Source organism: Schistocerca nitens, chromosome 8 (assembly GCF_023898315.1).
Source record: "Schistocerca nitens isolate TAMUIC-IGC-003100 chromosome 8, iqSchNite1.1, whole genome shotgun sequence".
NCBI lineage: Eukaryota > Metazoa > Arthropoda > Insecta > Orthoptera > Acrididae > Schistocerca > Schistocerca nitens.
Window position 1 is genome coordinate 99,354,026 of NC_064621.1, and position 14,099 is coordinate 99,368,124.

Genomic DNA, 14,099 nt, shown 5'->3' on the forward strand with positions numbered 1-14,099 from the left:
TTCAAAAGGATCAAAAGCACAAAAATCGGAAAAATTTTTAAATAACAGAAAAGATCCATAAGAATAATAACTATCAGTAGGCCGATTTTAGAAAATCATTTTAAAAACTTTGTATCCTTACTGCACTGATCTTATTAACTTCTCACAGTATGGGTTCACTGTCATGTAGAACTTTTTAAAGGACATGTTATATGCCACTGACTGCAGAGATTATTTAGTTCACAATTGCAGCTCTGTCAAAAAGGTCATTATCAAGGGCTCTTGCAATGGATTTTGCTACAACGTATGTTGGAAGATTTTAAAGTTTGTTGAAGTAAAATCTTTTGCAGCAGCACTTGATAACAGCCTTGAGGCTGAAATGGTAATTGTAAAATAAATAATCTCTACTGTCAATGGCAAATATGATGCCCAATAAAACATCTACCAATCCATTGAGGCTGAAATGGTAATTATGAAATAAAAAAATCTCTACTGTCAATGGCAAATATGATGCCCAATAAAACATCTACCAATCCATTGTGTATAACAGAGAAAACATTACTATTTCACTAATAGTTCATACAAAATGTGGCCAAGAAACAACTGGACCAGCCAGTTGCTGAGCATGCTGCCCAACATAACATGCTTCATTTCAATGACTGTTTCACAGACTTTGTCATCTGGATGCTTCCCACCAACACTAGCTTTTCTGAATTGCACAGGTGGAAACTCTCCCAGCAATATATCCTACATTCCCGTAACCCTTCTAGCCTCAACCTTCATTAGTCATTGTCCTTTACACAATTATCCCCTTCCATCTTCTCATTCCAGTACTACACAGCCCTCTATTTCACCAATGCACCGACAGTCTTTTTACTTCTCTCTTTTTCTTCTACCCACCACCCACCACCCCACTGACCACCATCTAACTTCCTGACTGCACCTAGCTGCCCTACCCTCTCTCCCACAAGCAGTACTTTACCATCCCCCATCCTTACTCTGCTATCGCCCCCCCCCCCCCCCCCCCCCCCCCCCGCCATCACTGCCACCATCACCACCACTCCAGCCTCCTCCCTGCCCCCATCACCCAGATTGCTTCTCTTGTCATTCACTGCTCTTCACAGTCTGACATCGGCAGTCAGAGACTGTGGTCATGTGTGTGTGAGTTGCGTTTGCATGAATTTGTGTGTTTGTATGTAGTCTAATTCCGATGAAGGCCTTTTTGGCCAAAAGCTTACTTGTTCAATAGTCTTTTTGTTGTGCCCATCTGTGACTCAGCATCTGTCATGTCATGTCATGACGTATGGTACTTAAGAGGACTCAGAGTAGTAGTTAATAATGCCACATTACAATACATGATCACACTGTAATGGTTTTACAAGCAAATGTACCCAGCTGTACAGTGTATCACAGTAAGGTCTTGTCACTCTCCTGAGCTCAGCTTCTTAATCATCATGGGGGGATTCTTACTCAGTTTCCCATATATACTGGAGACTTGTAGATGTTATGGCATAGCACCATGTTAAGGGCCCAGAATCACTTTTCCAAAGAGATAAACATTAGTGCTCCAGGAGTCACCAGTGGGAGTCCATGGTGTGTGCATCTTTTATAATTTATCATATGAGCATTATGTCTTGATTCTGTAAGCATCTCTATACCACAACCATGCAGAGCAAAATCAATTAGTTCAAAACCTGACAGCATATCCGAATCACTTTGACCTTCTACTTTCTCACTGACCTACAGATCACAAGTGTTATCTTGGTGTTCAGGAGGAGGTCAGACTAAAGTCTCATATGTGGTCTCCATTGTTAATGTTCTACAGACACTCTATCTTTGCACAAAAAGCAATGCTTCATTCCCCCACCTCCACCACCTCCAAACCTAAAAAATTCCTTTGAGTTTGTTCCATTTCAAATTGCTTCAAGGAATTATGTTAAGTGTGTAACTAGACTGGCAGAAAGAAAAGAATTATCACTAATCATGTGAATGGTTACTGTAAATATTTTTCTACTGTTTACAATTTTTATTGACTTTATCAGTGTTAATCAATACCACCAACTGCCAATGCTGTATAAGTTGCCCTTCAATTTTTGTGTGGAAATAAATTGAGGACACTTCCCTCTGGAGAAACTGTGTTACACAAACAGTATGAAAGAACTACTTACTAGCACTGAGGACTTGCATTCTTTTTAATCACTTGGGATGATTTGTTCTGGCAGAAATAATCAATAAACAAACTAAGAAAGAGGCTATTTTCACTGTTTTAATCTAACAAATTCTGCTATGTTATGATTCCTTATTTGTTTTCAAGCATTTCTATTTTGAACATTCTCAGGTTTGCTGCCAGATCATGATGTGTATATAGCACAACATGACTTCTTCAGGTGGTTATTTCTGGTGACTCCTCACAAGTATCTTCCACTTATTTCCACCTTGTTCTTATAGAAACAATGTCTGGTGTTCTTATAGAAACAATGTCTGGAAGTGATCCGAGAAGTGTGTATGCAACAGATTTTGATTCTGTTTCAGTGTCAGGATGGTTAATTGAGTTTCACCCATTTACCAATCAATGAAACAGTGATAGCAACTATATCATTCCATTAAAGAACTCTTAAATAAGGCATTACTTATTTCCTTCTGTTTACCCCTGTTTAGGCATGAACTTCATCAAGCACTTGGTTTGTACCTTTTAATCTACAGAAAAATTTGACCGGGAAGGGGCCGGGACACCGAGGTGAGGGGAGGGATGGACAAGAATTTTCTAGCAGTACACTAAGCTTAGACTGTTGAAGTTTTGTTGATCTCAGTCATGACTCTTTTTAGAATGGCGTAACAAACTCTTACCTTTGCCTTTCAGTTTTTCAAATCTGTTTGGCACAAAGTGTACAAAAACGTATTTTCTTAGCCATCTACAGGAGTTAATAATTAACCAAGGTGTGTACTTTTAATATTTCATTACATTATTTCATTCAAATTTAACAAGGGGATAATGGAGTACGATATATGTTTTGATGTGGAACATAGTACGTATATAGTACTGTAATAATTTTGATAAACTATTTCAGAAATATATTTTATTAAAGATGAATCCAAAACTCTACCATCTGGTGAGCAAGATGTATGAGACAGGCGAAATACCCACAGACTTCAAGAAGAATATAATAATTCAAATCCCAAAGAAAGCAGGTGTTGACAGATGTGAAAATTACCGAACTATCAGTTTAATAAGTCACAGCTGCAAAATACTAACATGAATTCTTTACAGACAAATGGAAAAACTGGTAGAAGCAGACCTCGGGGAAGATCAGTTTTGATTCCGTAGAAATGTTGGAACACGTGAGGCAATACTAACCTTACGACTTATCTTAGAAGGAAGATTAAGAAAAGGCAAACCTACATTTCTAGCATTTGTAGACTTAGAGAAAGCTTTTGACAACATTAACTGGAATACTCTCTTTCAAATTCTGAAGGTGGCAGGGGTAAAATACAGGGAGCGAAATGCTATTTACAATTTGTACAGAAACCAGATGGCAGTTATAAGAGTCGAGGGGCATGAAAGGGAAGCAGTGGTTGGGAAAGGAGTGAGACAGGGTTGTAACCTCTCCCCAATGTTATTCAATCTGTATATTGAGCAAGCAGTAAAGGAAACAAAAGAAAAATTCGGAGTAGGTATTACAATTCATGGAGAAGAAGTAAAAACTTTGAGGTTCGCCGATGACATTGTAATTCTGTCAGAGACAGCAAAGGACTTGGAAGAGCAGTTGAACGGAATGGACAGTGTCTTGAAAGGAGGATATAAGATGAACATCAACAAAAGCAAAACGAGGATAATGGAATGTAGTCAAATTAAATCGGGTGATGCTGAGGGAATTAGATTAGGAAATGAGACACATAAAGTAGTAAAGGAGTTTTGCTATTTGGGGAGTAAAATAACTGATGATGGTCGAAGTAGAGAGGATATAAAATGTAGACTGGCAATGGCAAGGAAATCATTTCTGAAGAAGAGAAATTTGTTAACGTCAAGTATAGATTTAAGTGTCAGGAAGTCGTTTCTGAAAGTATTTGTATGGAGTGTAGCCATGTATGGAAGTGAAACATGGACGATAACTAGTTTGGACAAGAAGGGAATAGAAGCTTTTGAAATGTGGTGCTACAGAAGAATGCTGAAGATAAGGTGGGTAGATCACGTAACTAATGAGGAGGTATCGAATAGGATTGGGGAGAAGAGAAGTTTGTGGCACAACTTGACTAGAAGAAGGGATCGGTTGGTAGGACATGTTTTGAGGCATCAAGGGATCACAAATTTAACATTGGAGGGCAGCGTGGAGGGTAAAAATCGTAGAGGGAGACCAAGAGATGAATACACTAAGCAGATTCAGAAGGATGTAGGTTGCAGTAGGTACTGGGAGATGAAGAAGCTTGCACAGGATAGAGTAGCATGGAGAGCTGCATCAAACCAGTCTCAGGACTGAAGACCACAACAGCAACATCAGATTTGGATGCAAAGAACTGTTACAATTTGAAACTAAAAATTTTGACTTTTTAACTGTGGACTTCATGTGAGTATGTGAAGAAACATTTAGAGGAGTGTTGACTTACTGAATCTGGGTGGAGATGCTTCTTAATTTTGTGGGCAATCATGGAGTCCAAACCAATGTGGCCAAGGATTTTGGAGCTGACCAGAAAATGCATGTAAAACAGTGAATGATATTACTAATCAGACGGTCTAAAAAGCCCATGACTGTGTGCAATGTCTATCTAAAAGGCAGGAAATTAATATGTCTAAGCTAGAATGGCAAAAAAATATTTCAATTCCCAACTGTTATAGGTGCTTCACACTGCAGTCAAATAGAAATTACAAAACCAGAAGTACACGGCAATGAATACATCAATTACAAAGGTTACAACTCTATACATGTGCAGGCCACCATAGATGATGCTAGAATATGGAGACACAGCACAATTAGTAATATAATTTCATGCTACAACAGGAATGCTTGCTTGCTTCATGATTCATAGTGTGGAATATCTCCATAGTTAGACACTTTGCTTAAGCCAACAAGAAATGCTGACCAGCGATGATTCAGTTTGGTCTATGTCAGAAAAACAGCAATAGTGAAGAGAGCCTTTGGTCAACTGAAGCAACAATATTTCAGATCATCGGTAACTATGTAAGACTTTCTTTAGAGAGCGTCCCAAAAGGAATAGTAATGTGCGCTATACTACACAATATCTCTAACCACCTGAAAGGTCACTTTCAGTAGCATTTGAGGGCATAAAAGATGCAGAAGAAGAAAAGAAGGAGAAGATGATGATAGTGATGATGATGACAATGGCAAAAGTGAGAGCCCTACTGAAGATGAGCCTACTGACAGACAGCTGGAAAGCAGTGGAAGCAACATACATGGTGAACAGAAGAGCAGCAAATCCTTGGATTTATTTAGATGTTTCTTCTTTGTTTAATTGTGTACTATTCAAATGTAATAAGCACCATAATTATAACTGGAAGTCATGCAATTACAGGACAGCATGAAAAATGTACAATTTGTATTTTTATTTATTTATTTTAGACAATGACAAAAGTATATAATGATGCAAGATGTTCAATAATACAATATTTGTGTTTTATACTAATAATCCATTTGAGTAGATTTATCCTCTATAATTTTCTCTAGCTTTTTGTTTTGGTTTTATATTTGATGGTTCTGAAATCCAATTATTTGAACAATAGAAGTCTCTGAACTCATGATAATGACAGTCTTTTGTTTCTTCAATTTAATGTGCTAAAATGGTTTTCACCCCCAAGTCAAACATATGTTAAGGTTTCAGTTTCTTGCCACAGGAGCACAGGCTGGGCATGCATCTGAGTATGACATTTCTCTCTGAGCTTCATTTGCATCTCAGTTTTTAGCAACATTTGATACATGCTTGATGCTACCTGAAATAGCTCTAAAAATAGGATTATTTTCCTGGGAGAGCAATACTAAGAAATGCTTTTCCCAATCTTCAAGTTTAATTGGTCTATTTCCTGTTTTTCTCAGATCAGTTTTCTTTTTTATTTGACTCTTCATATTAGTGAACAGTTTACTAAGCTGTGCAACACTGTACTGTTTGCTAGTTCAATGGTAGTATTCCTGTACAATAGTATTTTAAGGATTCTTCTTTTCTGACACTACGTTTGGTATTATAGATTTTTGTAATACAATCATGTGCTCTGATATCAAATTGTCAAACTGTGCTTTGTTAACTGTGTCCTTGTTGGCATCTTCACTTTCACTGGAAGACATTTCAATAACTGGCTCTTAAAACTAGCATGATCTGCACATCATCAATCATGATCCTCAACATGAAACTATTGTTGTTATGAGTACAATGGGTGAAGAGGGCAGGGGTGAAGGCAGACACAAAATAGCTGTGATTTGTCTTGAACAGGCAAAAGATGCCAAACTGTGAAAAACAAGATTTATCTTGCCCTTAGGTTGTATGAACCCCTGTAGAATCTACTTGCATTTTTCAAGTGGACAGGGTAAATCTACCTATTCTCAGCTTCTAATTATTTGTTTTTCAAATAGCAGGCACTAATTCTGAATCGTAGAGACTACAAAGTACTCTACGTTTTATTCATGTCACTCAACAGCAGAAGAAAAATGTACAAGACTTCAGCACATAATAAATAAGAATGTTGATTAAAAAAATTGGATCTAACTAAAGAGATTTTGCCCAGAGACACTGAGGTTACAGAGAAAACTACTCTTTTTGATTGAAGAGGATCTGAAAAATTAAACATATAGTGGAAAAATACATAGTCCATTAACAAGCTTTCCCACATTACTGCCGCAAGCCTTAAGGAATTTTGGATTTAGGTACACAAAGAAAGACCATTGTGTAATGTGTGAATATTTTGAAATATACATGCTGCAGTTCCAAAACCAGTTAGATAGTCAAAACTGGATATACTTGACAGTAAATAGTGATTCACAGTCCTTATTTCTTGAAATAAGCAACTCTTCTGTGTCTTATCAGTCTGTTGACAGATGCTTGTTATTTCAAAATTATTGAATTCAGGGAGTGTCACATTTCCACACCACATTTGTAGTTACACAGTAACCTGCCCTACAGAAACACTACTAGCTTCACCATCATAAAAATTACTAGCTTTACAATAATTTACGAGCAAAAGTAACAAATATCCAAACAGCAAAGGAGCTGAGATGTCAATGGCATGTAACAAGACTGTGTGTGTGTGCACCCACTCACCCACCCCCACCACCACTCCCCCACCAACACACACACACACACACACACACACACACACACACACACACACACACACAGAGAGAGAGAGAGAGAGAGAGAGAGAGAGACCGTGCCGGCTGAATACACAATGCCTGTACTCGGTTCTGCAGCTCAACTGTAGTGAGGGGTTGTGTTGGACGGAGTAGGAGAGGAGAGAAAGGAGACAAGAAGGGAGGGGATAGTATTGGGGAATTGTGGCTGGTGACCCAGAGGAAGACAGCACACAGGAGGGAACAAGCTGAGTGAAGTGTGGGTCATGCTGCAGGGTGGGAGTGGGTGCGAGCAGGAGGGTACCAGAGATTCAAGCTAGGAGATTACAGGAATGTAGAAAGTGCAGCAGTAACAACTCCCACATACATAGTTCAGAAAAGCTGGTACTGGGGTTGGGGGTGGGGGAGAAGGGGGAGGAGGATTCAGAGAGCATGGTCTATGAAGCACCAACTGAAATTGAGTAAGTAGCATTCAGCATCATGTTCCACTAGTGGGCACTTGTCCATTGACTCTGCTCTCTACCACAGATTGATGGTAGCTATTCGTTTGAGGAGAAAAGGGGGGAGTGGGGGCACAGACAGTCAGTGGTGATGCTGACATAAACTACTGTGCAGAGCTGGTGCATGACACAGTAGCTTTTACGCTTTCAAAGGTATGACACATTACCCTCATTCCTCCTCAGCCTTGACACTACCTCTCCCATTTGTTTCAGCCAGTCCTCCGCAACCCAATGTGCCTCTTTCCTGGATGTTGACCTCCACATAACAGATGGCTCCATATGTATCTACACAGAGCCCCATTAACTGTTTAAAGATTAGCTTCATTTTGGTAGCTGTCATTGTTTCCACATCAAAATGTCATTCCCCCCGTACCATCTGGCCACCTGCCAGTGGCTTATCTACTGTGTCAAGAATTCCCTTGTCCAATATGCTGAAGGTCTCACCAAAGCCATTACAAGCAAGCACTATACTTTAACTTGGTGGTGTGCTTCCACATGTTCTGCAGAGTTATTGTTTCCATATTATACACTACAATTAATTGCTCCAAGAAACCTGAGAGATCCCATCCTTGAACATTGTCTGCGGATTTATTACAGATTTTGCAACCCCCATCCTCAGACGTAGCAAACCTCGAATAACCCCAAGAACTGACTGCATGGTAGCATTCCCCCCTCCCTTCTCCACACAACACCCACCCACTATCGTTCCTGTTTGGAACAACTTAACCGTATCTGCTTCGAGTACTTATCATTATACCAGGGAATGAGAGAGGAATGACAGTCATTCTACGAACAACCCTTCCCACCCCACCAAAGTGGTATACCACTACCCAGCCAACCTACACAATATTCTGGTCCACCCTTATGCCATGCCCACTCACAACCTCTTGTCAGATGGCTGATATTTATGTGAAAGACCCCAGCACAAGATTTAGCCACCCAGCACATTCTGTTTCAGGCCAGCTTTCTCCTATCCCATCAGAGGGATGGCCACCTGTGAATGAAGCAAAGTCACATATTTGCTCTGCTGCAATTTCTGCACAGCATATTATGTGGGCAAAACCACAGACCAATTGTCCACCTGAATGAATGGCCACTGCCAAATTGTAACCAAGAGCAAATCCGGCTACCAGGTGGCTGAACACACTGCTCAAGTATGGCATGCAGGAATTCAGAGGCTGCTTTGTGACCCATGATGTACAGGTCTTCCTTCCGACAGCAGTTTCTCTGAACCCCACAGACAGGTGTTGTTCCTGCAACACATCCTTCATTGCTATAACCCTTCTGACGTACATTTCCACTAGCCCCCTGCCTCAAACTCACATCCACCCTGATCAAAACCCTCACTTCACTCAGCTTTCACCACAAACCTCTTCCCCACAGCCTTCCAGACTCTGTTCTGACAGCCCCTCCCATTCCCCTCCTCCATGTCATCATTTTCAGTCACATCTTCTCTCCACTGTATGACCTCAACTCTGCCAGTGCCCATGTCTCATTTCCATCCACCTGCTACCTCCATCTCAGCTGTCAGCCACACTTCCCCAACTCTGCCTCCTACTCCCCGAATTTTTGCTCTCTCTCACTAACCAAATGCCATCCCTCATCCTAGCTGAGCTGTAGCACTTCAGTCCCAAATCTGTGCGCACAATACCAGCACACAGGTCTCTCTCTCTCTTACCCCCCCCCCCCACCTCTCTCTCTCTCTCTCTCTCTCTCTCTCTCTCTCTCTCTCTCTCTCCACCCTTACTCCTGTCCACCACCACTGCCACCAGAGTTAAATTCAGTTTATATTTGATATGCCTTCATTTGTATACTTTATCTCAGAGGATGATTCATCTAATAGGTACCAAGTTGTCAATCTTGTTTATAATCTTCTACCAGGAAATTCCTTGTCATATTTATACTATTAGCTTATTTCAGACTGAAATGTGCTGCAAATCCTCTGATGAAGTTTTACCTGGATTGCATGTCTTGACTTCACTATCCCACCGACCATCATGTCCACATGTCAGATTCTGTTTTAGTCTATTTGCTGATGTATAATACAACCTGCAATCCACAACTGCTCTTGTTCCAGGGAGAACTGCCCAGTCGCAAGTGAACCTCGATTCACCATAGAAACATTCAGCATAAATTGATTCTGATGCAAGACTAGGACACATTCCTGAAACACAAAATGATGTTGAGCATAATATACTACTCTTGATTTTCAATAACTGCCTTAATTAATCATGTCACACTCTAGCATTCACAGCTCCACTTTATCATGTATATTAATGAATCTACGTATACATCTACATCTGTATCCTGCAAACCACGATGAGATGAATGCAGAGGGTACATTTCATTGTACCAGTTATTAGGGTCTCTTCATGTTCCAGTCACATATGGTGTGCAGGAAGAATGATTGTTTGAATGCCTCTGTGTGTGCAGTATATATTTTAATTTTATCCTCATGATCCCTATGTGAGTGACACATAAGAGATTGTAGTATATTCCTAGAGAAATCATTTAAAGCAAGTTCTTGAAACTTTGTTAATAGACTTTCTCGGGATATTTTATGTCTATCTTCAAGAGTCTCTCACTTCAGGTCCTTCAGTATCTCTATAACACTCTCCCACAGATTAAACATAACTGTGACCATTTGTGCTGCCCTTTCCGCATACATTCAATATACCCTGTAAGTCCTATCTGGCACAGGTCCCACACACTTGAGCAATATTGTAGAACCAATCAGACAACTGATTTGCAAGCAATCTCCTTTGTAGATTCATTGCACTTCCCGAGTATTCTACCAATAAACTTAAGTCTACTAGCCTCTTTAACCACAACTGAACCTATGTGATCATTCCATTTCATGTCCCTACAAAGTGTTACACCCAGGTATTTGTATGAGATCGCCAATTCCAACAGAGATTCATTGGTATTATAGTCATGGGATACCACGTTTTTCTCATTCTGTGAAGTGCAAAATTTTACATTTCTGAACATTTAAAGAAAATTCCCAATCTCTGCAACACCGAGAGAGGTGGCGCAGTGGTTAGCACACTGGACTCGCATTCGGGAGGACGACGGTTCAATCCCGTCTCCGGCCATGCTGATTTAGGTTTTCCGTGATTTCCCTAAATCGCTTCAGGCAAATGCCGGGATGGATCCTTTGAAAGGGCATGGCCGATTTCCTTCCCCATCCTTCCCTAACCCGAGCTTGCGCTCCGTCTCTAATGACCTCGTTGTCGACGGGACGATAAACACTAAATCTCCTCCTCCTCCTCTTATCAAGATCTAACTGAATATTTATGCAGCTTTGTTTCAGGTAGTACTTCATTACAGATAACTGCATCATCTGCAAAAAGTCTGATTTTACCATTAATATTGACTGCGCGACCACTAATGTACAACATGAATGGCAAGGGTCTCAATACACTATCCTGGGGCACACCCATAGTTACTTCTACATCTGTTGATGATTTCCATCCTAGATAACATGCTGCGTCCTCCCTACCAAAAAGTCCTCAATCCAGTCTCAACTTTCACTTTATACTCCACATGATCATACCTTTGACAATAAGTGTAGGTGTGGTACTGAGTCAAATGATTTGGGAAATTGAGAAATACAGAACCTGCCTGATTGCCTTGATCCAGAGCTTTCAGTATGTTATGTGAATAAATTGCAAGTTGTGTTTCACATGACTGATGTTTTTAAAAACCATGCTGTTTGATATTGAAGAGGTCATCCTGTTCAAGATACCTCATTATGCTTGAGCTCAGAATATGTTCTAATATTCTACAATAAAATGATGTCATGAATACTGGGCAGTAGTCTTGTAGATAACTTTTACGAGCCTTCTTGTAGCCGCATATGATCTGTGCCTTTTTCCAAGAACTGGGCACAGTTTTTTGTCTGAGGGATCTTCAACAGATTATAGTTGGAAGAGGAGCTAACTCAGCCGCACATTCAACATAGAATATGGCAGGGATTCCATCAGGCCCTGGAGCTCTGTTCAATTTTAACAATCAGCTGTTTCTCAACATCACTGACACTAATACTTATTCCATCCATCTTTTCAGTGGTATGAGGATTTAATAAAGTGGGGCAATTCTCCTGGGTTTTCTTTTGTAAAGTAACATTTGAAAATGAACTTAAGCTTTTTAGCTTTTGCTTTCCTACCCCCAATTTCAGTTCCACTCTCATTCACCAAAGACTGATTGCTAACTTTGGTGCCATGAACAGCCTTTACAGATAAACAGGTGAACTGTCCTGTGCTGAGGGTTTCAAGTTCCTCACTGAGATGTGGCAATACTGATTTTTTATCTACTTTACTGAACATATGTATCTTTCTTCTTGTTTTATTTGTCCTTTGTACTTTGGTAATCATTGTTGCCACAACCACATCACGGTCATTGTTACCAGTTTCGATGTAGACATCCTCAAAGATGTCAAGTCTATTTGTTACCTTTAGTTTCAATATATTTCCATCATGAGTGGGGTTCCTAACTATCTGTTCTAGGTAGTTTTCAGAGAAGGTATTTAGTAAAGTTTCACAGGATGTCTTATTATACCCACCACTAACAAAACTGTGATTTTCCCAGTTAATTGTCTGAGGATTAAAGTCTCCACCAATGATTGCGATACGATTGAGGAACTTATGCACAAGTGAACTGATATTCCCTCTAAAGTTTTTGATTACATCAGGAGATGAGTGGTGGGTGATAGAAGGTGCCTGTTATCATTTTATGCCCACCCCTGATACTGAGTCATGCCCAGACAATCTCACTGAGTCATGCTCAAATAATCTCACAAGCAACTTTAATTTCTACCTCAGTGAATCTGAGTTCCTCAATTACTGCAGCAAATACACCATCCCAGTTTCCCATTTGCCTATCCTTTTGATATACACTTAAATTTTCCCTGAAAATCTCACTGCTACCAATTTCAGGTTTCGGTCAGTTTTCTGTACCTAATATTAAATGAGCTTCACTGGTTTTCATAAGCACTTTAAACTGCATTTTGTTATGAATGCTTCAGTAGTTTACCATTAGGAGGCATTTCTCTCAATCTTACACTGATACTTCTGGGTTTCCTACAGTTATTGTTATCTGGATTGCTGGATTGGATGAAGAATTACCTAAAAAAAAAAAAAAAAAAAAAAAAAAAAAAAAACCTATGTGCACCCCACATAAAGTCAGCTACCTGTGTAGAAGCCTCTGATACATATTATGCACTTGACCTACTTAGGGGGACTCTAGAGTTCTCAACCCTATTGTGCAATTCCAGGAAGTCACAGCATAGCTTGTCACACAACCTTTGAAGCCTCTGGTTCAGCCCTTTCACTCAACTCAGAACCAAAGGGCCACAATCAGTTTTGGAGAGAGTGCTGCAAACTGTGAGCCGCATTGAAACTTCTTGTGCAAGGCTGATCTTCTCGACCTTCTCTGCCAGACCCTGGAATGACCCAAGAATGATCTTGGAGCATAGATAATAGACATCATTTTTTCCAATGTGCACCACAATCTGCAGTTGCTAGCACCCTCTTTCCTCAATGGCTGCTGGTATAGCCTCATCGACATGTCAAATGAGTCCCCCAGGCATACACAAGGACTACACTTGGTGTCCTTTCCTGGCCCTGGCTGTCATTTTCCTAAGGGGTTCCATCATTCATTGTAAGTCTGAACTGCTGACAATTAATAGACTCCTTACCCTTTTGCTTTTGCTTCCTCCTGAGACTGGTCAAAAAAGGTTTCCCGAATACATAAGAGGTGAGCCCCACTGGCTCAGTTTGAGTTTCAGTGAAAGACAGCACATCAAACTTGTTGGCTAATGGGACTGGGCACAACACCCTGTGTCCTTCTTGGTCCCCATCTCCTCTGTACAAGATGCCTTGACTTACCACTGACACATCATTTGCTGCCAAGTGAACAAGTAATGACAGATCCTGTACTTTCTGCAGAGGAGATGGGATCCACAGGAGAGAACAGTACTTGATGTACCTCTGGTACAAGTATCACAGGTAAATGGTTCTTGGGAGCTCTTCCTACACACTGATTGGCAGCAGCTGCCAATTATTTGACTGTAGTTATGGCGGTTTCCAGCTGCTTGCGAATGTCAACCAGCTCATACTGTGTTCAAGAACAGCATTCACAGTGGGCTGCATTCTGGATGGTGCAGTGTACTACAAGGTTGTAAACAAATAACATTAAATAAAGCCACTTATTATCGTTTAATCTGTTGAGCTAAAAATGTGTTAATGCCCTATAAGAATTGAAGCAAATACACGAAGCGAGATTTCTATTAAAGCAACACAAAACCTGTGGTAAAAATGACTAGTTTCCT

The 14,099-nt window shown here is 40.2% G+C and overlaps 1 protein-coding gene across 1 annotated transcript in view; it reads right to left on the reverse strand.

The window, feature by feature from the left end:
- The window catches only part of LOC126199422 (modular serine protease-like), a 270,462-nt gene that overhangs the window by 111,578 nt on the left and 144,785 nt on the right, over positions 1-14,099 (reverse strand). The window contains exon 5 of the mRNA XM_049936340.1: positions 9,726-9,932. Within this exon, the coding sequence (XP_049792297.1) occupies positions 9,726-9,932 (207 nt within the window). The remainder of the gene's footprint in view (positions 1-9,725; positions 9,933-14,099) is intronic.